We start from the raw sequence: 26839 nt of genomic DNA, 5'->3' as shown, positions 1-26839 counted from the left end.
TTCTTTAATAATGATAATAATAATTCTATTTACAAAGTAATTAGTTATTACATCGAAACATAAGGAGAATCACTAAGCATTCTAGACGTAGAAGTATGACGTTAGAATGAGTATTGTAAATCTATCAATCATCATATACTGACTTAGTTAAATGGCAGGCGTCATACATTCATACAAATGAAATAAAATGATCACACAAAATTAAAAGTCAAAATTAACCAAAAAAGCCCTAAAAACTTGGAAAATTTCAGATTATAAACACTGAAGCCTATATATCGAACTACAGAGTCTCACAGGCAAGTAATTTCAAGTTAGCATTGAATTAGACGAATCAATGGATCAACTAACACATATAAGACGAGAAGATGTGAGAAAATAGCCTCCGTCAATAGAAATTGGCAGTTAGGGTTAGAAGTATGCGTTTATGGACACAATATAATAATAATAATAATAATATATGCTGCATTCGAGTGTACCTAATCGTCACAAAAATGGCGGAACACACGTTATGGTTATGAGTGTTATGTGTATGTATGTGTATGTGTTGTTGATGGTCAATTTCTCCACGGGAAGAAGGTGTTACAGGCCAACAAATAACATTTAAATTCCTTCTACTTTTTTAAAGTTTTAAATTTGGTACATTTTTTTTCGGTGTTTTTAAGAGGTAAAATGAAAGAAGATGTTGACCAAACCTTTTCAGTTGGTTAGAAGCAGACTGTTTGTTTTTTTAACGTTTGTAGATTGCTAAAACAAACTAGTAGCGATGTAGAAACTGTGTTAGTAGTTGGTGGTGGTGGATGGTGATAGTGGTAGTGGTGGGTGGTGGTGGTGAACGGTGGTGGTGGTAGAAGGCGGTGGTGGATGGTGGACATTGGTGGTGGTGGATGATGGTGGTAGACGGTGGTGGTGACGGACGGTGGGGGTGGCAGACGGTGGTGGGTGGGCAGTGGTGGTGGGTGGCGGACGATGGTGGTGGTGGACAGTGGTGGTGGTGGTGGTGAACGGTGGGTGGTGGTGGTAGACAGTGGGTGTTGGTAGGATATGATGTTTTAACCCTCTGCAGACCTTAGAAGATCTCAGAAGTGGATGGACCAAGTCTGCATCAAGAAGAGCTTGCGCAAACGTTTTTAATGAAACATCTTTGAGAAACAAACAGTCTGCAAATGACAATGTATGTGCGGCGCAGACAAAAGAGCCCACACAGGTCTTTTTCAGAAAAACAAACATCACCTTAATTGTTTGCGACATGCACTATGGATAAGGGACTAAAAACACCTATTAAGCTATACCACATGAGACATGTTTATTTCAAGACTATTATTATTATTATTATTATTATTATTATTATGAAAATTGGTTTTTATTGGTCCCAACTATTTAATTTTTGTCGACGCTGGTCCCAACTTTTATTTTGGCTGGCAACGATCCCAACTTTAACATTGGTTTCTTACATCAGTCCGCGACTAACGGAGTACTAACTCCGTTATGTTTTTGCTGATGTGTCCATCTGAGTTGGCAAAAAATGTTACGTGGCAGCCACCTCCCCACACCACCGTCCCACCGCCACTCCCACCACCACCGCCCAACGCCGCATCAGCATCGCCGTTGACTTCTCCGACGAGTCCGCCTTCGCCGTCAAATAGGCCGTCAAGTCCTAATCGGTATTCCCGATTCTCTCTCAAGTCCTAATTGAATAATCGATTCCATTACACTACAAACCGGTCTAGTCACAACTCACAAATCACAATTCACTGTCAATTGTTCTTGTAGCTGTAGATGATGAAAATGGCGACTCTCTCCGGAATTGGCATCAACGCCGGCTAGGGCACTCAATTAACTCTCCCATCGTCAAGGCTACTCCATCCGTCAGTACAAACCCACAAAACTAGCAACACTTTTTTTGTTAGTATCTCCATTGTTCGAAACTGACGTTGTCAATACCCGCATCAATTTCAGACGACAACAACATTGTGTACGACCGACAAGTCCTTGTTCGATTCGCTCCGTCTCCCGCCGGTTACCTCCACATCGGCGGCGCCATAACTGCTTTGTTCAACTACCTTTACAGAATTAGGGCTTACAGAGTGTGATTAGGGCTTGAGAGAATGGATTCAATTATTCGTTTAGGGCTTGAGAGAGAATTAGGGATACAAAAGTGTGAATATTTTTATTACTATTTTTAATGATTTTATTTTGAAATTTTAAATGATTTTAATATATAAAAGAAGTTGGAAAAAAATAACAAAGAGAGTGCATGGACCCGTGTTCAAACCCGGATCTGATGATCCTTAACCAAATGTACTAACCATCAGGCCAAGCTTCAATTCGTTTAGAAATCAGAAAAGGATATTTAGATACACAAGTTAAAGTTCATCTTCTTAATCAAAACCGTAAGATTCAATTCGTTTAATTCGTTCCATGTTTGTGATAAGTACATTAGGGGTTTTGATTATCGCGTGAAAATTGTTCAAAAACATATTTTAATTACCTGATTTGGTGCCGGAAAGGGGATGAACAAGGTGGCCGGAAAATGCGACTTGGCGGCTAGAATCCATGTTACAGCGGGTATTATAGTGAAATTGAAGGTGATGAGCGAGTTTAGATTGAAGTTCTAGTGCTATTTATACTATCAGTTGCAACGTACATTCGTTAATTCGAGTTAATTAGTTTGGCCGAAAATCCGGCGGGTTTAACGGTCTTTAATGGTCGGTAAAGTCGCTATAACATAATTAATTAGTCAATATACGTTAGTTATCGATGCCAAATTAAGTTAGGATCATTTAACGGGTCAAACGAAAATCGAAAGTGGGCTTTACTAATTCTCCGGCGCCGACCCGGCGACCGGAATATCTCATCGGAAAAACGTGGATGGGATTGGGCGGGGCGGGGGGGGGGGGGGTGGGATTGATTTAATTTATTTTATTATATTTTAAGTAATTTACAATTTAGGTCCCTCAAGATTCAAGTTATATTAAAATCTATTAAAACTATAATAAAGTTTATATTTACACTAATGAAGTAATGAACCTTTAAGTTATCAAATTTGCTAAAAGTATATGAAGGTATATTCATGTTATTTTCGTATTATCCCGGTAGCTTGAGGATCGATTAACTAAAAAAAATTGATTGAAAGAAATATTAAAAGTGCGAACAATGAACTTCGAACATCGGGAAACACTTTAATAGCGATAAACAAATAAAAGTAAATAAATAAATACATTGAAACGACCCAATGGATCGGGTTAACGGATTCAAATGAGATTGATTATAATATTTGTTTTAAACCAAAACCGAAAATTTAAAATGGGTCGGGTTTTCGGGTTTGAAAAGTAACGAATGTTACATGGGGGTCGGAATTTGCAATATATCTAGGTAAATTTAAAAAATTTAAAAAAACGTTAACATATTAAAATTTAAAAATAAAAAATAAAATTCACGTCACCACTCGGCATCAGCTTAAAAAAAAGATAAAAAGATTTCCTATGAGAAACAAAAAAGAAAAAGGCTAAAAAAACATATTAAAACCTTAAATTTAATCAAAAATGAAAGTTGAGTGACTTGATTGGAATACTTTTTAAAGTTGAGTGACCTAATTGAAACACTTTTGAAAGTTCGTTACTATTCTATAAAGTTGCCCCTTTCGTTATAACTTTTATCGCGCTTGTCACGACTTTTTATTTTTCTGTTTTTATTCGATACAGGGATGAACAAATGGCATCAGTATCAAACTGGTACCAACCTTTTGAGGTATTGGGATAAGTATTATACCAGTATTTTACCAAATTTTGTAACGAGCATTTTCATACTAATTTTTGTGATATTCGGTCGGTACCGAGTTGATCCCTAACTAATTTTCTTTTATAACTTTTATATAATATGACTTTTATGAAAGCCATATATTACATTGATAGGTAAGATTAACAAGTAGGTTAAAAATGTGAATTTTTTATCTTCAATAGTAATTCATAACATATTCAGTTTTTAGCAATGTTTTAAAAACAAATATTTAACTCATACCAGTTTTGAGATAAAATATGGTATAACTGGTTGAACCGGATTGTACTTGGAGGTTCAACCGAGTTGATAGTTTACCTTGTAATATCATATAAATATAACTTTAACTAAAAGATAACCCAAAATTATATGATTTCATAATAAAATATAATCCAAAAGTTAATCATTAATAAAAAAATATTACAAAAGCATTCGTTTTTTGAAAAATAATCCAAAAGTTTACTCATTTTGATGCTAATCACAAGGTTAAAAGTAAATTTTAAAAAATACGGGCCACAAAATATAAAAAATTGCTTGGGTTAGAATTGGTTTGCTGTTTAAACTGGTAATCTAGAAAACACCGCCGTTTCGATATTTTAACAAAACGCTCAAATATACCAACCGGTATCACCTATTCAACCGCACATACAAACGGGTTTTTATAACACTGATTTTTAGTAATTTTTAATTAGCATCTATTATTGAAGATGAAATGATTGAAATGGCAATAATTCATTCCTAAGTTGTGCTCGTGATGGCGCAGGCAATAGGAATATTTCGGGTAATTAGGGCTCAGGGACCGTGGGTTTGTTGTGGGTCAGGCTGCGTTGAAGGCTGAATCGGGCAAAGTTGTTAAACACGAGAAAGCTTGTTTAGATAATCAACATGTCTTTCTACCATTTGCCTTTGATACATTTGGTTTTCTGGCTCCAGAGGCTGTGAAATTTTTGAGTAGGGTTCAGCGCGTCGTACACGGAACCTCTTCAGCTTCTAGGTCCCAAAGCTTCGTTTTTAGCAGGATTGGCTTTGCTGTTCAAAAGGGGGTTGCTGCGCAGCTTGTTGCCCGTTTGCCTGCCACTTTATTGTAATCATTTTATAGTAAATTATATAAAACTTCGATTAGGGCTCGAAGCACGTCGACATCTCTTCTCGCCTCGATTACTTGTCGAACAACAATTCAACCGTTAAACCGTTTGCTTAGGGTTTTCAAATCACCATCCACTCGTCCCTTGATCGCTAGATATGTTCATATCACCAAATCCTATGCTTCAGGTCAGTTTTTCGGCTTATTTGACTTGAAACACATCCAATCGAGTATGATATTGTTATGTTGTTTATGGAGTACGTGAGGTTCTGTTCTGAGTTGTTAAGCTTAATCAGGTTTATGTTTATAGTAGATTGACAGTTACTTGCATTTGAATTTGAATTTGAATTTGAATTTGAATTTGAATTTAGTTACCATTACTTCGCAGGACAAATATTTGTGTAAGTGTTTGTTCGTTTAAAAAATGAACATGTTCGTGTTCGTTTGTTTAAAATCCGTTCGTTTAAAATCTAAACTAACAGTTCACGAACATAATTGAACAGAGATAAACAAGCATATATGATCAAACGTAAACGAACATAAATTAATGCTTAAATGACACACAAACAAATAAATATAAAACATCAAGTAGATGGCTCGTCCAGATGATATTTAATTATTTTTTATTTAATATGTAAGCGAGCATAAACGAACATAAATGAACAAACACAACATGTGCTCATGTTCATTCGTCTATAAATGACATAAAAGAACTTCCCGCTGAACGGTTCACGAACATTTCACTGAAACCTTAACCTAATTAACCGACTTAACTGAACCAAGCAATTAACCAATTGTTCAGTTTCAGATTTGGTTCCGGTTAGGGCTCAAAGCTGAACCAAACCACCTCGTGCACACCCCTAGATAATTGAGTGTGATTTGTTTGCGGCCTGTCTTTTTTGCATTGAGGATGCTGATATTCTATAGATGCGCACCTCTTATTTTTAACTCAAAACTTAGCATAGATGGAGCTGATTATTGTTTAAGAGAAGCAGGGATGTAGCAACTTTAATTTGTTTTCAAGGTCACTAGTTAATGCTTTATGATTACAGAAATGCGTTTTTCTAGTTACTTGTGCATTGAAATTTACTGCTCTTTATTTTTTGCCAGAATGAAGGTTTCAAACTATATTAATTGTCTACTTATCTGTTATTAATGAATCGAATCTTAATGTTTATGGAACCAAAGGGGTCGATCTATGCTAACAAGCTGCTACATATATGGGATAATCAGGACACGACTTTAACATAGGGAGACTGTTATACGTGTCAGCTGTACTGGGATCTTTCTTACTCCGGCCACGTTTTGCACATTGTATGGACGGTAAGCAGTTAACTTTAGGCTTGTTAATGCTTAATGAACGCCTCATTAACCATTTTTGGCAAGTTACCCGACCTACCCATTGTGACTGACAACTATATGTTTGTACTTCTAAATCTATGATAATGTTGAAGGATATGCCGGCCCAGCAGACCACCACAGCATAGGGATGTTGCGAGAATCAGAGCCTGATGGCAATCCACACAATTTCATGATCTTTGCCAAGAAACTGATGGTGCCTATTGCTCTACTGTTAATGGTGTGGATGAATTGGAATTATCCTGTTGTTCTCGGAGTTAAAGTGATGCTTGCTCTTCTCAGCACAAAACCCAGCCCTTTCTCAGTTTATGTATTCATTGACCAGGTCAGAACGAATCACAACTTACTCTGTTACGTACATACTCGTATCATCGTATACCAGGCTGCATTTGAAATGTAATTAAATAATAATTAGAAAGCATATGCACTACCACAAATTGTGGATCTAATCTTGGATGTTCGGCCCATATTTAACAATATTGCTTTTAACTTTTTTAATTTATTCTGCCAATATTTCAGTTGCAGCAACAATACAGGGGCCGACACCCCTTCTTACACAAATTCAAGGTTAGTGTTTCAGGCTTTAAGCACTTGGTTTTCTACAATGCTTAGCACAATACTGTATCTTATGTTTGTAATCATATTTAATTTGTACATTATTTCTAATATTAGATAAAATAGTGTTCGTGTATCTTCGTACACATCCGTTTTGCTACCTGTCTGTTTCTTTTAATGTGACAATCATTAATATAATGCAGTCATTGTACGCAAAAGAAGTTGAAGTTGAGGATTACATGGTGTTGTGCATTGCTAAGGTTGAATCGGAGATCAGAAGTACACTCTAGTTGGAATTTTGGGTGGTTGGTGGGTTTTTGAAGTTACGTCTTTGCGGTCTGCTCTTTCTGGATTTAGGAGCAGAGCTCTACAAATACTAGAAACAGCTGTAAGTAGTAAAGTTTAGTTGTTATATTCATTAGCTAATGCCATCTTCACAGATTATTAGTTCTGAGTTTTTGACTGTTGGGATCATACTTCGAAATAGTCGGATGGAAAATAGCTTATCCATCTTGTCTTTATCAAAATGATATAGATGATTCATAAATATTTTATGTATTCGTAACTAATTCCACAATAACTTTTCAAATAATATGGCAAAAGATGGGTTCTAAGTATATATATATTTTTTTAATTGTCGAGTAAAGTGCTAAAATCTTCCCGGAGGTTTGATCAAATATGCGAATTTCGTCCAAATAGTTTATTTTTTGCAGCTGAGCCATTGAGGTTTCTCATTTCTTGCCAATATCGTCCAAATCACTAACTCCGTTAGTTTTTTCATGTTAAGTCAGGGTATTTTAGTCTTTTTCCTATTAGTTTATTCCATTGTTTATTTTAGTGTTTAAAAAAAAATACAAATATATACAACCTATAATTAACTAAGTTACATCAAATTAAATTAAAATAACTCATATATACAAAGAAATGTAAACTCAATTCAAAATTCAAAAAGTTTTATAGTATCAGATATGGTAACCAGTCACCACCATTGTTAGTTTGTTAAGCCCATCCCATGACCGGACACCACACAACCACAGCTACCGCCACCGCCACTACAACACAACCAGCATGCCGCTGAGCCCTCGTCATCCTCCACATCACCGTCTCACACCTGAACCACTCACCGTCTCTCCCAACAGACCCTCAAGACCACCATCTGATGCTCGCCGGGAAAGGGTATACCTTTAATAAGAATTTTTTTTGAAATTGTGTGAATTAGGAAAAAAATTAGGTTAACGGGGAAGTCAAGAAAAAAAAAAGGATTTTGGTGTATCCGCTATTGAGAATAGCGGATTAGGAGCAAAAGTTTGTAGGATCCGCTGCTGTCAATGACGGATTACGAATAGATTCCGTTCACACTTAATCCGCTATTGACAATAGCGGATTACATTATACACGTTTCTAACCCAGTTAACAAACCCCACTAACCAAACTAACCTAACTATAAACAACCAACCTAACTAGATCAAATGGCTGAGAACAAGTGAGAGATATGTGTTGTACTGCATCCATTATTGTACTGTAAAGCTGTAAACATTGAATGGTGATGGTGTCCATTAGCTGCCATATGCAAGGCTGTAAAGCTGCATGCATGCAAGGCCATTATTGTAAGGTTGCCTTGGATTCCCTTATCTGTTCACATGCAAGGCTGAAAAGTATAAAGGTTTCACATGCCTACTGCCAATGGACCCGTGTGAGCTGTTTATGAAGAAGAAGAAGACGATGAACATAGCAAACACAAGCTGCCATTAATTCGTAACTCCTAATCCGCCATTTGCAAGAGCGGTTTAGGTTTTGTTTAAAAAAAAATTATTTCCTAATCCGCCATTCTCAAAAGCGGATTAGGTTTTTTATAAATAAGTTTTTCTTCCTAATCCGTCATTGATATAGTTAGGTTGGTTGTTTATAGTTAGGTTAGTTTGGTTAGTGGGGTTTGTTAACTGGGTTAGGAACGTGTATAATGTAATCCCCTATTGTCAATAGCGGATTAAGTGTGAACGGAATCTATTCGGAATCCGTCATTGACAGCAGCGGATCCTACAAACTTTTGCTCCTAATTCGATTCAGATATCATTTCACAACAAATTTGTTTCGTTACTTCAACGACCACATATCTACGTTTTGTTGTTGCTCCAATCGATAGCAAACTTTGAGCATGCTAACAGTTTCAGATCTGCTTTCTTTGGTTTTCCAATTTGCCCTAAAATGTAAATCGATTGGTGTTCACCGGAATTGTGGTTTTCCGATTTGCTCCAAAACATATCAATCCTGATTGCTACCGAAGAAAACAAGAAATTGTTGGTTTCTGATTTGTTGGTGGGCATAAGGAATCAAGTTTGCCGATCGTGAATGATGATTGCGTTTGGGTATAAGGATTTAAAGATAGAATAAAAATTAAAAAGAATATATAAGTATAAAGTGGGTAAAAAACAATACAATAACAAAAAAAAACTTGAAAGACGGATTTACCCTTCATTTAACGTTAAAAAAACTAGCGCTGTTAGTGATTTCGATGATATTGGCAAAAAATGAGAAACCTCAATGGTTCAACAGCAAAAAATAAACTATTTAGACGAAATTCGCATATTTAATCAAACCTTAGGGACGATTTTGACACTTTACTCTTAATTGTCACATAAGTTGTTCAGGATAGTAATTTTTGGATATAAATGTCATAGTTTATATAACATAAGTCATTTTCTTTTATTAGTCTTATATGAGAAATATATATATTTTTAAATTTTTTTACTTATCAGTTAAATATTTAAGGTATCTATTAACTGAGTTTAGGATAGTATCTTTTCTATGCTATTACCTTTTATCATATGCTAATAATTCAATATATTACTAGAAAACTATTGATCATACCTTTATTGATGGATGAACGATTTATCGATGTATTCAATTGTCGATAGTCTTGTGCATTGTATTGTAAGAATAAGACGTAAAACGGTGACTTGAACAAGAGGAAAATATTAATATGACTTAGATTCTCTTACAAATTTCATTGGGTGTTCACTATTCGAATGAGGCTCGAATAACTTGAAATTCGATTTGACTTCATTTTCGACTTCGGTTTTTGACTTTTCGTATTGAATATGGATGCTCAATTTCAAGTTTTTGATTTCCAATTCGGATGATTAGTGTATGACTGTTTATTTTTTTATGCATATATGGCTTTTGCTTTTCAAATAACAAATAAGCAAATTTAAAAGCTTACCCGAACATCCCCTACTAAAATAAGATCATTGCCACTTTGTCTTGTAACCGAGAAAATGCCTCAAACACTGATTCATTAAACTTTTGCCACAAAAGTTTTAGATATGTGATTTTTGGCCAGTGAACTTTTGTTTCATATATATACTTTTTGGCCCATCGATTTTGGTAATGAAACTTTTAGGGTATGTTTGGTTGAAGGTAATGGAATAAAGGGGGATGTAATGGAAGAAGGAATGGAATGGACAAGGGAATGAAATGGATCATTCCATTCCTTTGTCTTGTTTGGTTAACTTATGGGAATGAAATGAATTATTACTTATTTTGTTTGATATCCTAAAAAATTGTATGATTGAAATAGAAATAATAAAAACACTCCTATCTCAAAATAATTTTTTTACAAAAAAAAATCACAATGGCGATGGTGGTGGTGTTAGCTCCGGTGACGAAAATGGTGGTGGCAATGGCGACGGTGGTGGGGGTGGCGGTGGTAGCATTGGTAGTGATGGCGATGGTAGGGTGGCGGTGATGGCCAGGCGGCGGCGGTTACAATGTTTTTGGTGGTTACAGCGACAATGGTGGCGACGGCAGTGGCGGTGGTTACGCTGGTGGTAAGGTGGTGGTGGTGGAGGCGGTGGTGGTGGCGATGGTGGCGGTAAGGTGTCGGTGATGGCGATGGTAGTTGTTGTTAGGTGGTGATGGTGTTGTAGATAAAATAGGGTGAAGGAGGAATGGAATGAAAAAAAAGAAGGGGGTCGGAAGTAATGATTTTGATGGAATGTGATTCCATGTGTAATAGATGATTCCTTTCCATTGAGCAACAAAACACCACTTTTTTCATTCTTACGTAATAAATCATTCCATTCCCCCTATAATTCATGCATACCAAACGCTACCTTAGCATTTCAACTAACATCTTAACGTTTTGACCCCTCAAATTTGGTAATGAAACTTGTGCCACAAAAGTTTTACCACAGCGAATAGAACTGATACCTACCGACTTGCTGTCATGTTTCCGCCATAATGCAGAATAGTTTTCAAACATGTAATGCATTAGCCCGTTAAGCCACAACACGCGAATAGAAATACTTGTTTTCTTATTTAAGATTTCAGTAAAAGTATAAAGTTTATAAAGTGAGTTGAAAATTTTTTTAATCAAAGCTGAAAATTTTGGTTTTTTTCTTTGTGAACAGAACAAGCTTAATTAATTAAAACCAAATTAACAAAACCAAACGGTTTTCAAAATCCTCCAGAAACTTTTGGTCATTGTTGGTTAAAGTTTAAAATAGACCCAAACCAATATTATGGTACTTATACATTGGTTTTCTTCTAAATTTGGGTTGTTAAGTACTGTAACTGTGATTGAAACTTGATTTGAATCAAATGCGAATTTGTATTTCAAATCTAAAGCGAATAATGAAAATCATACTCAAATACAAGGTTCTTCTGCCTCCCTTTCTTCTTTTTTCTTTCTCCCTCTCCTCACTTTGCGTTTTGTTCCCCTAAATGAAAGACTCCCTTTGTCTTCTCTCTCTTTCACATAAACGTCACATTATCTGTATATGCATAAAACAAGAGGCAAGGACAACTGACAATCCAAAATTAGGGAAAGCAACGTATAAACACTACACGCACAAGGTACATAACTCATTGTACAAAGTTGGACGTAATTATAAATGTATAAATATAATCGATCAAACTAGGTCATGGGCGTCCCCCTTAAAACAAAATTTAGTATTATAGATACATAAAATTCCGAGCCCCCCCCCAAATTTTGTGATCGCTCCCGTTAAAGTTTTTGAAGCCGATCCGTAGAAAATTTAGAAACCGGTCCTCTATAAATTTCCATGTGTCGTGAAAAATTTTTCTAGATCCGTCGGTAACCAGAAATAGGATTTGTATTGATTGTTGATTAGAGTTAGGGGTGCAAACGAGCCGAGCTGCATGCGAGCTACTTGAGATCGGCTCGTTAAAAAGCTCGATCGAACTGAACTTAATCGAGCTCAAGCCTAAAAGTAAACTCGTTTAATAATCGAGCCCAAGCTTCACTTATCGAGCTCGAGCAGCCTCGCGAGTCTATACGAGCCTATCATTTATATAATGTTTTAAAATATTTATTATTTATTAATCATTAGTTAATATATACAATGTTATGAAAAATAAATAAAAATAACTAAATAATATATATTTTTTATACATAAAATTATAATAGAAAAATATATAAAAACAGTTATAATTATATAATAAGTAATTGATAAATAGTAAAAAAGCCGAGACCGAGCGAAGCTCGAGCTTGAGAATCCACTCACGATCCAAGCTCCAGCTTTGAAAATTGAGCTCGAAACGAGCCAAACTCGAGTTCGAACTCTGTGTAAGATAAATGAGCCGATCTCGAGCCTGAGCCTAGTCGAGCTCGGGCTCGTTTGCACCCATAATTCTTACAAACTTACATATTTGATCTCATATAAACCCAAAACCTAGGCTCACTTTTAAACCGATTTGAGTAACAAAACTTCCATTTTCCAATGGCCAATACCAAAATATCTCCCGCCACGTAAATATCTCCCAACGTCTTCTTCATGCATCATCTCCACTACTACTATTCTCCATTTGTATCATCTCGATCTGAAATCACGCCATAGATCATCCTTCACGACCTACTCAAATTCTGTCTTCAGTTCAGGTATATTCCGCTCACATGCTTCATTTGCTTTTCAATTCCGCAAATCCTACTCGTTTTGTGCATTCCTATCGATCAATTACTTGTTGTTCGTGATCAATTGCTGATTGTAACGTGCAGTACGAACACGTTTATTCGCAGTTCAATTGCACTCGTCGTCTATGGATTCATACGCGCTTAAGTCGGTCTCAGATCTACCTGATCCGTTTCGTTCAACTTTTAGTTTCAGGTATGTCTTTGACGATACTGAATCTGCTACTTGAAATTAGGTGTTTATAGATTTATGATTTTTAGTTTCACGCTTGATTGGTACCTCACTTGTTAGAAATTGAATTTATGCACAATATTAGCTTCAGTGTTGTAAAACAGGTATTAGTTGCAGATTAGTTGCGATTAACCGGTAATTGGTGAGTGACCGATTCGATTTTAGCTAATAGGACACAGTAGTCCGTCGAAAGTGGTTCAAAATTGGCCCAATTCAGTCAAATTTGAGTCAAAATCTGTCAAAATTGGTCCAAAACTTGAAGTATTTGAGAGGTTATACTTAATAATCCAATCTGATTATTAAGTTTGAAAAATTATATATAAGATCTGGATAAATTTTGTATTGTATGTATATATACATATAGCTTCAAAAAATTCTTTTAAAATTCCAATCTGATTAATCCTTAGCGAGTTCTACAACACTGATTTGGTTGATTGTTTGTGCCTCAAATTGTGGCACTTCAGTCCTACATTTTGTGTTTCTACAATTTTGTTTTCCTAAACACTGGTTTAACTAATTATTCCAAGCTGCAGTGAGATAATTAAGTGCTGAAGATCGACCTTATGACAAGTTTATTTCCAAGAATAGAATAATAATTACTGTTTCTATATTAGTAAGCCTCATATCAGTGTTTTTTGTTTGCTGTATCCTTTGAGATACAGGTATTTTAACTCGCTACAGAGTGAATGTTTTTCTGCTTGTTTTCAATCCGTCATCAACATGGTTATCTGTGCGCCAACCGGCAGTGGCAAGACGGTGCTGTTTGAGTTATGCATCTTGAGACTTCTGACAAAGTCCATCTCTCAGGAAGGAAAATTTGTTCATACAAAGGGAACTCTGAAAACAGTAGGCTACATACCTGGTTTTGCCTTTTCTGCTTTAGGAAATAAATTCTTTTCACAATAATCTTCAAAATATTTCTCAGCCTAGTAAGCTTTTATTCTGGCATCACCAAAAGTACTTAACAAGTTTATGATTAATATATGAGAATCTATTGTCATCACCCCTTAGTTAGTGAAACTCTATCCTATAGTGATTATGAACACATATTGTGTTAGATTCAATAGTTTATGGCTACAAAGAGTGATGGCTTTACTTTATTAGCTTTATCTTCTTTTGGTGTGAAGATATATATATCCCCATCGAAGGCTTTGGTACAAGAGAAATTCAGGAGTTGGAACCAAAAGCTTGGGTCATGGGGGATAAATTGCTTGGAGCTTACTGGGGATAATGAATCTTACAATATAAGAAATATACAAGAAGCAGACATTGTCCTGACTACTCCTGAGGTCATATATACTACACAGATTTACTTCCTTTTTTTTTCATCATTTGCATAATAATTAAAGTTATTTTTCTGCAGAAGTTTGACTCGGTGACTAGGTTTGGCATCAAAGATGGTGGCCTAAGCTTTTTTAGTGATATATCACTAGTACTTATCGATGAAGTTCATTTGTTAAATGATCCTCGTGGAGCTGCTTTGGAGGCAATAATTAGTAGAATAAAAATGATCAGCCGCAGTCCTCAAATAGAAACAAGCCCACTGGCACATGTGCGTATCCTAGCTGTTTCTGCAACAATCCCCAATATTGATGACCTTGGTAATGTTGTTTGTTCTCCATTGTGTTAAACTAGTGGAGCTTTTTTCTGGTAATTTAGGCCATAAGGTAGTCGTTGACTATGTTTGTCTCTTGCAGCTGAATGGCTTATGGTTCCAATCGAAGGGATTAAAAGGTATATGCGATATTACTTGATGGGTGGCTGCTAAACTTTGTTAATGAAACCAACTGTTTTACCATTTGTGTAGGTTTGGTGAGGAAATGAGACCTGTAAAGTTGACTACCAAGGTTTTTGGTAATCGCAATATCCTAATATCTTCATGATTGTTTTTTAAGCATCTTTACTTAATTAAATTCTGAAAATACAAATCAGGATATGCTAGTTGCTTTGTCATTTACTTACTGTTGAACTCTTTGCTTGCAGGTTACACCCCAGCCAAAAATGACTTTCTGTTTGAGAAGGCAAGTACTTAATGTTTTTCTATTTTTAAGTTTCCCTGCCCTGATTTTATTTATTCAATCTTTTATCAACTTGAATACTAAAAAGTCAATGACCCTTTTCATTTTCTTTCTTCTATGATTCAGAGACTTCAAAACTACCTATTTGGTGAGTGGAGACTTACAAAAATCTTATGCCCTTAGTGTCTTTTGGTAAGGAGAATGAACACAGAGAAAAATCTTGATTCCCAAAGCATGAATGCAGATCTCCTTATGCAATATTCTAGTCGCAAGTCTGCACTGGTATTTTGTTCAACCAGAAAGGGGGCGCAAGAAGCAGCACAACTGCTGTCCCAGACTGCTATGACTCACGGTTATTCAAACCCTTTCATCAAAAGCAGGAAACAACAAGAAAGGTTAAGGGAAGCTTCACTCTCATGCGGTGACAAACAGATGCAATCTTACATCTGTTATGGTGGCAAGTGCTCATTCACTTTCTTTAAATGAATAAAATAACATTAATAAAGTTTGCACAGTGTTCATTCGGTCTGAGCTTTCTGTCATGATTGTGATTGTTCAGTTGGTTATCACAATGGTGGACTTTCCCCTAAGGATCGCAGCTTGATTGAAGGTCTATTTCTCAATGGCGATCTTCAAGTTCTATGCACCACAAACACTCTTGCCCATGGGATTAACCTACACATACTGTTATAATCAAATCCACACAATACTAGTATGTACTGACCTTCCTTTTACTTAGGTTTTTGGGAAACGTTCTTACCACCTGACTGCTTCCATACATGGTACCTTCCTTTTTCTTCAGCAACAAAGAGAAAGGGATGTACACAGAATATGATAGATCAATGATACTTCAGGTTTGACACCTATTTATATAGTTCACTGTTAAACTATTTGTTTCTAGCATTTATCTCCACATCATTCTAATTTTCAGATAGACTTCCCTATTAGAACATACTAAGATGTTTTTGGCTATGCAGATGTGTGGGAGAGCAGGCCGTCCACCATTTGATGATACCGGAATGGTCATAATCATGACAAGAAAAGAAACGGTAATGTCCCTTTGTGTGTGTGTGTGTGGAGAATAATATAGAGAGAAAGAACCTGCTATGTGGATGTGAATTGGTTGAATCTCAGCATCTGACAATGATCATAAAAAAAAAATTATATACTTCGTTTTTTCTGATAGATTATATGTTCACTTAACATGATAGGCCCATTTGTATGAGAATCTACTTGGTGGATGCGAATTGGTTGAATCTCAGTAAGTCTGCATCCCAGTCTTTGAAAAGTTTGTTTCTTTGATTCATGCCACCTGACTAGTTAATATGCTTCATTTTCTTTTCAGACTACTTCCATGTGTTACTGAGCATCTAGCTGCAGAGATAGTTCAGTTGACTGTCCCAGATATACACATGGCAATAGAATGGATGAAATGCTCATATCTGTATGTGAGAATGAAAAAGGTTTGTTAATCTGATATAGTCAGAAACTATCAAGTTACTCTTTTTCATCTGATATAGTCAGAAACTATCAAGTTACTCTTTTTCAATGGATAACTCTGGAGACTTTTTTTACTTCAATTTTAGAACCCTCAAAATTATGCAATAAAGAAAGGATTAACTGGTAGCCATATTGAGAAGCATATGCAAGGTACTGCAAAACAAAGATAAGCTTTTCTTGTTTGCACGTCTCGGTTTTTTGATTCATTTTATGTACATACTGCAGATGTCTGTGTTCAAAAAGTTAATGAATTATCGGACTATCAAATGATTTGGATTGATGAAGATGGTTTTGTCTTAAAGCCTCTTGGTATCTTCAAGCCAAAAGATTTTTATAGCCATAGCCATACAAATTCCATGTATACATTATACATATATATTAACAAATTTCCACCTTCTTGTTCACAGAGCCTGCAAGGTTGATGACAAAATACTACTTAAAATTTGACACAATGAAACACATTATGAAAGCTCCATCAAATTGCAGCATAGAAGACGCTCTTCATATTGTTTGTCGTGCAGAGGAAATTTCCTGTATGTATATGTTTAATTGCTTTTATGCAATGAAAATAATATCATGGAACTGACTTCATTTCCTGGAATGAAGGGATACAGCTAAGGAGGAATGAGAAGAAGCTTTTAAATGACATAAATAATGATAAAGATGGTAGGCTTCGTTTCCACATACTTGGAGATAGAGGGAAGATAAAAAAGCGCATACAAACCAGAGAAGAGAAACTATTTATTTTGGCAAACGATTGCTTGACTGGAGATCCTTTAGCCCATGATTTGTCTCTAACACAGGTCAGATTTTTTGTTATAATGTTATAGAGGTGGAACAATGGACAGGTCAGGCTAGATAACGGGCAATCAGTTAGGAAAAGATAATCAGTATTATTGAATATTATGAGATACAATTACAACCAATTATATAGAGATACTAAATACACTTAGATACCTTGTACAATATAGAACTTAAAATATACTGAAACTATAGCCGACATAGTCTAATATTCCCCCGCAAGTTCAGGGCGGTTAGCAATCTGTAACTTGGACCGTAAAAACTCAAACTTTTGAGAAGACAAGGGCTTCGTAAAGATATCAGCTATTTGATCATTGGTTGAAATAAACTTGACATTGAGATGGCCTTGAGTAACCTGTTCACGAACAAAGTTGTAGTCAACCTCGATATGTTTAGTACGGGCATGAAACACCGGATTGGCGGTGAGATATGTGGCACCAAGATTGTCACACCAAAGTGTCAGTGCCTCGCTGTGTAAGCCAAGTTCACGAAGAAGAGACTTTAGCCAAATTAATTCTGCAACAGTATCTGCAATGGCCTTGTACTCTGATTCAGTAGAGGAGCGAGAAACTGTTTGCTGTTTGCGAGCTGACCAGGAGATGAGGTTTGAACCCAAGTATATAGCAAATCCCCCCGTGGAGCGACGGTCGATGGGACAACCAGCCCAGTCAGAATCAGAGAAGGCCTGCACATTGGTGGTCCAATGAGAATCAGAGAAGGCTTGTAGCCGATAGCCCGTGTTGTGACGAAACCAAAGACCCAGATTCATAGTACCCTATATATAACGCAAGATGCGTTTGACAGCATCCCAGTGATTTTCCGTTGGAGCGTGCATGAATTGACACACCCGATTGACTGCAAACGCAATATCAGGACGAGTAAGGTCGCGTACTGAAGGGCGCCAACTGTTTGTCTATACCGAGAGGGATCGTCCAAGAGAGGACTATCATCAGGAAGTAAGACATGAGAGGTGTGCATGGGAGTGGAAATTGGTTTGTAGTCAGCCTGACCCGCCCGATGTAAAATGGTGCAAATATATTTTCGTTGGGAAAGAACCAAATCTGATTTCTTGTGAACAACCTCCACCCCGAGAAAATAATGTAGTTGCCCCAAATCTGTAAGAGCAAAAAGTGAATTGAGGCGGGTAATGAGCTTAGCAACCGTGTCAGGATTGTTACTGGTGATGATGATGTCATCCACATAAACTAGGAGATAAACCAGAGAACCCGGAGAATGGAGAATGAACAACGATGGGTCAATTTTGGACCCAAAGAACCCCAACTGATGAAGAGCACCAGACAGTTTGTTAAACCAGGCACGGGGAGCCTGTTTGAGGCCATATAAGGATTTGTGCAAAAAACAAATATGATCCGGTTTTGTAGGATCAACGAACCCCTGCGGTTGGCACATATAGACGGTTTCCTCAAGATCACCATGCAGAAAAGCAGTCTGAATATCCAGTTGTCTCGGGGACCATTTATTCGTAACAGCCAAGGACAATATGGTCCGAATTGTGCCGGGTTTGATTACAGGACTAAACGTCTCATGATAGTCCACGCCATGTTGTTGATGAAAGCCTTTCGCAACCAATCTGGCTTTGAACCTGCTGATGTTACCATGTTCATCAGTTTTTAACCTGTAAACCCATTTACAATCAACAATATTAGCGTTAGTTACAGGAGGCACAAGAGTCCACGTGCCATTTTTGTGAAGCGCGTCCAATTCTTCGGACATAGCATGGCGCCATTCAGCATATTTGTTGGCAATAGTAAAGCTGGTTGGTTCAATGGGTAAGGAGGAGGTGGTCTTGGCTAGGTTAGCAGCCGGGTTATATCGATCTGGTCATTTAGGGTGTTGTCTGAGGTTGGGGGGTCTTGAACGAGTATCCATAGGGGGGAGGGGCTGGGGGTTGTTGTTGGGCAGCCGTGGATGCAGGTTGGGCAGCCGAGGGATGGGCTGTTTGGGCAGTCAAGGGTTGGGCAGTTTGGGCAGCCGAGGATTGGGCAGTTTGGGCAGCAGAGGGTTGGGCCGTGGGGGTAGGGTTAGCAGGAGACGGGTGAGATGGTGAAGGTGGTGGAGATGGTTCGTTGGCTGGGGACGAGGTCGGGGCTGGTGTGTTAGGTTCTGGTGAGAAACCGGGCGGTGGATTAGGAAAGATAGAGATGTACGGGGAGGATGTAGGTGGAGATGGGTTCGGCTTTGGTGAAGGTGTATACGGAAAGACATGTTCATTAAATCGAACATGCCGAGCAATGTAAATCCGCTCAGTGGAAGGATCAAAACACCGATAGCCATGATGAGAAAGGCTACAGCCAAGAAAGACACAAGGAGTAGAACGGAACTCGATTTTGTGACGGTTGTATGGGCGGAGATAAGGAAAACATTGAGAACCAAAAACTCTTAGAAAGGAGTAATCAGGTTTACGGTGAAAAACGTGTTCAAATGGAGATTTGTTAGAGGAGACACGTGAGGGAAGCCGATTGATTAGATAAACGGCTGTTTCGAAGGCAAAGTGCCAGAAACGTTGGGGAAGACATGAATGAGCCAATAGAGAGAGACCCATTTCAACAACGTGCCGATGTCGGCGTTCCACAATTCCGTTTTGCTTGCTAGTGTGTGGGCAAGAACGGCGATGGATGATGCCAAGGTTGCGACAAAGGTTGGTGAGGGAGCGGAATTCACCTCCCCAATCGGATTGGATGCATTTTAATTTAGTGTTAAATTGGCGTTCAGCCATGGTTATGAAGTTTGTTAATATAGCATAAACATCCGATTTTTGAGTTAAGGGATAAAACCACATAAATCGAGTACAATGATCAACACATAATAGGAAATACCAGTGACCATCAAGCGATGGTGCCGGTGACGGACCCCAAACATCACAATAAACAAGATCCAAGATATTATAACCACGAAAATTAGAATCAGGTAAATGCAATTTAGTTGATTTTCCCATTTGACAAAAGGAACATAAAGTGTTTGATAATTTGTCCGAAATAGGTAAAGAACAATAAGAAACAATAGAATTAAAGACTTGAGCGTGAGGATGTCCCAAATGTTGATGCCAAATATTCGAGGAAGCTTTGACAGCAGTGAAGGCAACCTTGGGCAGAGACTTGAGTTGTGGAAGGCGGATAGAGTACAAACCCTGTTCACTGGGGCCCGTGAGGAGGCACCTGCGTGTAGACTCGTCCTTCACAACAAAATAAGAAGAGTGAAATTCAAAGAATACATTATTGTCAAGACAAAATTTTTACACAGATAAAAGATTTTGTTTAAGTTCAGGAACATGAAGAATATCTGAAAGGTTAAAGGTTTTGTGTGAAGAGTGGAATTTAGATGAGCCAATGTGTAAAATGGGTATGGAATTACCATTGCCAACAAATAATGAATCATTACCATAGTATGCCTCAGAGTTGTCCAAGCTAGTTAAGTCTGGAGTGGCATGATGGGTTGCACCCGTGTCGGGTTTCCAAGCACTTCCACAAGAAGAAGCTCCATCCGAAAAGGCGGAAAAATTGGCCTGTGGAGCGGGCCGATTCTACTGATTGGGCTGATTTGGGCATTGAGAAGGTAGATGCCCAATTCCACAATGATTGCAGTGATCATACACGGTGTTTTGAGTGGAGGCCCATAAAAATTGTCTGCTGCCACCATTGTCTCTAGGACGTGAGTTGAGAGAGCCACGTGAGTTGCCCCGAGAGTGGCCACGGTTGTTCCGGTTACCGCGATTTGTGTTGTATGATCGAGATCCAAAAAAAACTTGTGGTTGTGCTGAAAGATTCGGATTCAGTTGGGTCATTGGTGACCCAACTGAGAGGCCATCAGCTGGATATTTTGGAGTTGTTGTTTTCAAGGGTTGGTTGAGATTTTAAGAGACCAGGAGCAGTGTAGGGCTGTTGTGAGGGAGTAGAGGTAGCAGCAAGAAGTGCTTGCGGGTTGTTTTGCACAAGTTTGGTGACCACAAAATCATGGTCATTTAATAAGGCAAAGATTTCATGAAAGACGACAGGTGGTTGACGACCCAATAGTGTTCCTTTTAGACCGTTGTATTCTTCCCGTAGCCCTGCAAGAGTAAGCATAACAAGTTCTTTATCTTTTACTGGTTCTCCGATGTTGGCAAGGGCAGTGGCATATTCTTGTACCCTACAGAGGTAGTCAATAGGTTTCTTATCACCCTTCATAGTGATACGTAGTAGTTGGCTACGGAGAGTAAATTCATGAGAAGCAGTGATTGGTGCATAAGCCCGTTCCAGAGATAACCAGACTTCACGAGATGTCTTGCCCTGAAAATGCTGGTACGAGTCCTCAGAAACAGTGGAGATGAGCAACGTGCAGATATGAGCATGTTAGAAATCCAGGGAGTATAACTAGGATTGTCTGTTGTTGCAGTTCCAACGGTTACCTTCTGTTCTGGACACGGAATTGTACCGTCAACATAATGAAATAGATTATGTGATGTCAGGAAGGATTCGATCATCGACCTCCAGTAGCCATAGTTGGTAGGCTTTAGGGTAAAGGCGAATTTATGAGAGTTGTGGGTAGTCTTTTCTTGATTGGAGAAGGTTATTATGGCTGCCATTGAAGATTATGTTGGCCGGAAGTTGCGTCGGCAAGAGGCAGTAGGGGCTGGGCGGCAGATTGAGCCGATTAGGGTTAGAGAAAAAAAAAGAAGCTGATTTTGGCTCTGATACCAAATCAGTTAGGAAAAGATAATCAGTATTATTGAATATTATGAGATACAATTACAACCAATTATATAGAGATACTAAATACACTTAGATACCCTATACAATATAGAACTTAAAATAATAAACTGAAACTATAGCCAACATAGTCTAATACGGGCCAAAACGGGCAACTTTTAGTTCATGTGAAAACATGTCAGGGTCAACCCCAAAGCACTTATTTCTGATCCATTCTAGACTTCCATAAATAACTATGTAGTTGAATATGAAATATATTTATTACAATAAAAGTCAGATATTAGAAATATAACATTTAAGGAGGATTTTTACACTGAATACACTTCAGGTGACTTTTGATCCGTTAGACACATTTCACCTGATCAACCCATAACCTATTTTGGCTCATTTTTTTTAAATTTAAGTTATTTGAACCATTAGAAAAAAAATTATAGCCCAAGTTGACTCTTATTCATAAACTGGTTAAAATTTTCACCTCTATAAGCTTATAAAATTCTGATAGTTTTCATATCATCGCTTCATATAACAATTGGTCACTTACAGGACATGAACTCTGTTTGCTCAAATGGTTGTCGAATCGCGAAATGCATGAAAGAGTATTTTATACATAAAAAGAATTACAAGGGGACTTTAAATTCAATACTTTTAGCAAAATCTTTGCTTCAAAAACTCTGGGAAGACAGTCCATATCTGCTAAAACAATTGCCTGGGATTGGTATGGTGACATCAAAGGTTTCGTTCTCTCTATGAACCTCAAGATCTGTACAGCAAAATTATTTTTTTATCTTGTGTATAAATTAGTAGTCTAATAATCCACCGACCTATTGTTTATATTCAGGCTTTACAATCTATGGGAGTAAAGTCATTTGAATCCCTTTCTGAAGCAGATCCAAGGAAAATAGAGATGGCTACTGGTCGAAAGTTCCCATTTGGCAACCACATTAAGGAATCATTGCTTTCGCTTCCACCAAAAGTTGATATGAAGGTTGAAGAGATCACATGTCCAAACTATGGGAAGTCAAAGCTGGCTGTGACATTAACAAGACTGTCGCAGTCGCCACAAACTAAAAGACATTATGCTGATATGGTATGTGATTATGAACATATTATTTAGAGGTGGAAATCTTGACCTGTTAACTAATGGACATGTTGGTTCTGTTTATGTTTTATTTCTAAAAGGTCAAGTGGGTAAAGTCAAACGAATTAAAGTTGCCAAAGTGTTTTTTATAAGGCATACAACCTACTAAATTGCTTTATTCAGAAGTTAAAGTCAATCATATTTAACAAATGAATTTATGAGAAAAAAAAGTATCAAAAAATACTTGTCTTGACCCGTTACCAAACATGACCTTATTTGCGCCTCTAATATTTTTACAAGATAATACTTGTTAAACAGCACCTTTTAAAGAAATGTTTTTCATAGATTGTTGCTGTAGAGGAAGACAACTTGATAGTTTTCCACGAGAAGATAAGGTAATAAAACTAGAACTTGAACTACAATTGTTATGACAATGGTTTAACACTTGAGGTGTTTTGACACATTATGTTGCAATGGTGACTTGACAACATTTTTCAATTTGTTTCTGCAGAGTGGAAGAATTTACAAGGTAAGTAGATGCATCTTTTCCACCAAGGCACCAAATAAAAACTTATGTATTAAGCATTATCTTGGCTAATTTTTACATTATTCATCATCTTTGTTTTACAAATTAGTTTTTTGCTAATATGAGTGCAGCCCATATAGTGCAACAATACTAGTTACAAGCCCTCTGCAAGGAAAGCTGACTGTCAAGGCAGATCTGATTTTTGAAGGATTCAGTAAGTTTTATACTCAACTTCTTTATTTATGTAATTTCATTAATTTTACTTTTGTCTGTTCATGCAGTTGGGATTGATTTACATCAGAAAGCCATACTAATGAAGAATACTAGCTACGATATCCATCATATAAATGGAACAAAAAGGTTCTCCTTGCCTCAGCCAGCCGATGTTTGCATAATTGATCCTGAATATGATTATGCACCTAAAATCTCAGCTGGCAAGCACGACAAGTCAACCAAATCGAAAAACGAAGAAGCTTCCATGTATGCTTTTAACTGTCAACTGCCTCATTCTCGTCCTTCACCTATATAGCTCATTAGTATCACCTTTGTTTAGAAGTGGCAATATTGACCCGTAAAATAAAAAAAAAAAGCTTTAAAAATTGTGTCAAGAGTTGTCTAAAGTATATTTTTAATGCGAAAACCTTCTATATCATTTTATTTAAAATTTTGATGATTCTTAAAATATATGATGTTTTTAGTAAACATATTTGACACTAGTTATTTATTAAAAAATATGAGAAAGTGTGTTTTTGGTCAACCTGACTGACCTGCCCATTTGGCCACATCTTCATTTGTTGAACAATTTTCCTTTTGGTGATCAGGCTGAGTTTCAAACTCCTGGATGAAGATTCAGATGAAGGTAAAGTTTCTGATTATCTACACAAACCACAACGAAAACACACATAATTTATGGTTCAAGTTTAGTATCATTTAAAATCTGTTGACTCAGGTGAGCCCATTGTTGAGATCAACAATGATTATGATGATAATGCTGCTGCTGCTGCTGTTGATGGTGATGGTGATGATGATTGCAAAATCATTACTGAAAGAACCGTTTTCGACCACATACGTGAAAAAGCCAAAAGCTTGCCTTTTTTTGCAGCCAACCCAACTATTGAATATTCGCCATCTAAAGAGACATTAAATCTTATAAGAAAGCGTACACACTATAAACAAATAGCACTCGATGACGCTGAAGAATTTCTAAACCTCACTGATGGTTTTGATCCATGTGAAGAATCAAGTGAGCCAGACAAACACGTTTCATCTGCCACATTAACTGGCGAGAAAATATTTGAACATATAAGAAAGAAAGCCAAGAGCTTCCCTCGAGTTGATGAGATCAAGAGTATAAGCTCCAAGCCAGCCAATACTAACTTTGACTTTGGCTTTGGCTTACCTGCAGATGCAAAGTCAAATATAATCATTTTAGATCCAGCACCTGTGAAACCGCAACCAAAAGCAACATTTATTCAAGAGAAGGAGCAAAACTCTCCAAGTTTAGGAACAGGCAATGCTGTTCATTGGCAACAGCAGCTGAATAAGGGAAGTAGCAGATCCGTTCCACGTGTTCAAGAGTGTGTTTTCGTTTCTTTAACTGCTTTTACACTATAACAACTTACCTTCATGTCTTTAGACTAAGAAACCGCTGGCCTCGGTTTGCATACTTTAACCGTTTTTCTAATAATCACCCAATGTATGTCTCTTAAGGTACAACTGGGTTAGGGGGTTAACTAATTGTCATTTGGTTTAGTAGGTTAACAGACAATAGTTGACTGGTGGCTCATTGTAGTTCTCTCTTTTTAAACCACGCGCATGAACAATGGCGAAGCTTGGACGAGTTCGTCGGGGGCTGGATTCAAAATGCATCTTAAAAAATCATAAACGGGGGGGGGGGGGGGGGGGGGGGAGGCTCAAATTTTCTACACTACGCATACAATTTTTCGGTCGAAACCGGGTAAATTTACACTACTGCAAAAAAAATCAGGGGGCCTGGGGGTGCCGGGCACTCACTAAGTTTCGCCCTTGTGTATGAATGCCTTCGGGTATTGGGTATATCCACTAGTTTGTTAAAAACTATGTGATGGGATTTCCAAATGCATTTCTTGTTATTTCCAAATACCTATGTAATTGCATACCCAATGTAATTAGAAATATAAAAACTAAAGTTTAATGAATTAGTAGATTATTCTATTACTCAAGAACAAATGATATAAAAAAAAAAGAATGTTTGCTGGTTTAGTTTGAGTCATGTTTTGGGTGATTGGATCGGGTATCATATGATTAATATTATCATACTGGTGCCATACTCATTAAATTTTTGAAAACTAATTCTATACCAAGTACTTGTGCTAAAAGTTTTAGGTTTACTCGCGGATTTGGGTTTGTTTGTCATCCCTACCGGTGGGGGTGAGCTGTAACCAATCTTTAATCGAAACCCAACCGAAAACCGAGGAAACTAAACCGAAATTAACCGATAACCGAATTTACCAAAAGCCGATTATATGTTTTCTTTTTACCCTCGGCTAACTGAAATTAACCGAATTGAACCATTGATGTTACTATATATTTCTAGTTTTTATACACCTCAATTTCATGTATTTATACCTTAATTTCATGTTTTGTAAGCAAAAATTTTAGCCCAACTTTGGTGTTAGTTATTGACCAAAATTAACTGAACCTCACCAGTAAGCCCACAAACTAAGAGAATAAACCAAACCGATTAACCAAGATCCGATTGGTTAATAAAGTAGATTAACCGATGATTTGGTTTCGACTCAGGAATAACATAATCGAATCGTGCACACCCAACCCCACCTGTCAGTTGGCAGCTTGGATGCCTATTTGGGTAAATATTTTGGATTTACAAATATTGGGTCTTTTTTCGGTTGCTATCCTTTTATTTATGTAACAAAGTAATATATGTTATAAACGTGTTATCCATGTGAATGGATGAAAGATTTTCAAGCTAATTAATTACCTTTGTCCCCTAAATAGTAATTATAAAGTGTATATATATCTACCACATGTAACAATGAAATAACACACATCGAAAGTTACTGATTTTATATATCTTTCTATTCTCTTGTTTTTTTTGTCATCTTCAAGTTCAAAGAATACATTGATAATCTTATTATAATTTAGTGGTAATACTATAATAATATATTGATTTATTCAAATTTCAACAAAGTTGAAAATAAAAAAGGGGAAGAAAAGCGTGAATACAAACCCACTAAAGATAAGAACCTAAAAGTAGTATTCACATACCAATACTTGT

The 26839-nt window shown here is 37.0% G+C and overlaps 1 protein-coding gene and 1 pseudogene across 2 annotated transcripts; both read left to right on the top strand.

Moving 5' to 3' along the window:
* The first annotated feature begins 4950 nt into the window (after nt 1–4950).
* Nucleotides 4951–7277, top strand: LOC143570818 (uncharacterized). Its single transcript, XM_077056365.1, has 5 exons — nt 4951–5046; nt 6092–6181; nt 6313–6542; nt 6737–6784; nt 6976–7277. The coding sequence occupies exons 2-5, from the start codon at nt 6175–6177 to the stop codon at nt 7060–7062; spliced, it is 372 nt and encodes a 123-aa protein (XP_076912480.1). The 5' UTR covers nt 4951–5046; nt 6092–6174; the 3' UTR covers nt 7063–7277.
* A 5549-nt stretch (nt 7278–12826) lies between these two features.
* LOC143570817 (ATP-dependent DNA helicase homolog MER3-like) lies at nt 12827–25284 on the top strand (annotated as a pseudogene). The gene is made up of 26 exons (XR_013141998.1): nt 12827–12897; nt 13596–13779; nt 14061–14222; nt 14297–14534; nt 14631–14667; nt 14741–14787; nt 14917–14954; nt 15078–15099; nt 15196–15408; nt 15511–15663; nt 15754–15805; nt 15929–16000; nt 16163–16212; nt 16297–16414; nt 16538–16601; nt 16677–16760; nt 16859–16984; nt 17058–17254; nt 22502–22690; nt 22797–23045; nt 23382–23431; nt 23548–23565; nt 23694–23776; nt 23844–24042; nt 24384–24421; nt 24512–25284. The product of XR_013141998.1 is annotated as an ATP-dependent DNA helicase homolog MER3-like (transcript).
* Nucleotides 25285–26839: the final 1555 nt, after the last annotated feature.

Source organism: Bidens hawaiensis, unplaced genomic scaffold, assembly GCF_021521415.1.
Source record: "Bidens hawaiensis isolate Kalapana, Puna unplaced genomic scaffold, B.hawaiensis_p1.1 tig00025093_1, whole genome shotgun sequence".
In the NCBI taxonomy this organism is placed as follows: domain Eukaryota; kingdom Viridiplantae; phylum Streptophyta; class Magnoliopsida; order Asterales; family Asteraceae; genus Bidens; species Bidens hawaiensis.
This window is presented reverse-complemented; position numbering and strand designations above follow the sequence as displayed.

Coding starts and splice junctions, on each gene's coding strand:
- LOC143570818 (XM_077056365.1), top strand. Junction 6,543..6,736: donor TTTATGTATTCATTGACCAG/GTCAGAACGAAT, acceptor CCAATATTTCAG/TTGCAGCAACAATACAGGGG. Junction 6,785..6,975: donor CCTTCTTACACAAATTCAAG/GTTAGTGTTTCA, acceptor AATATAATGCAG/TCATTGTACGCAAAAGAAGT.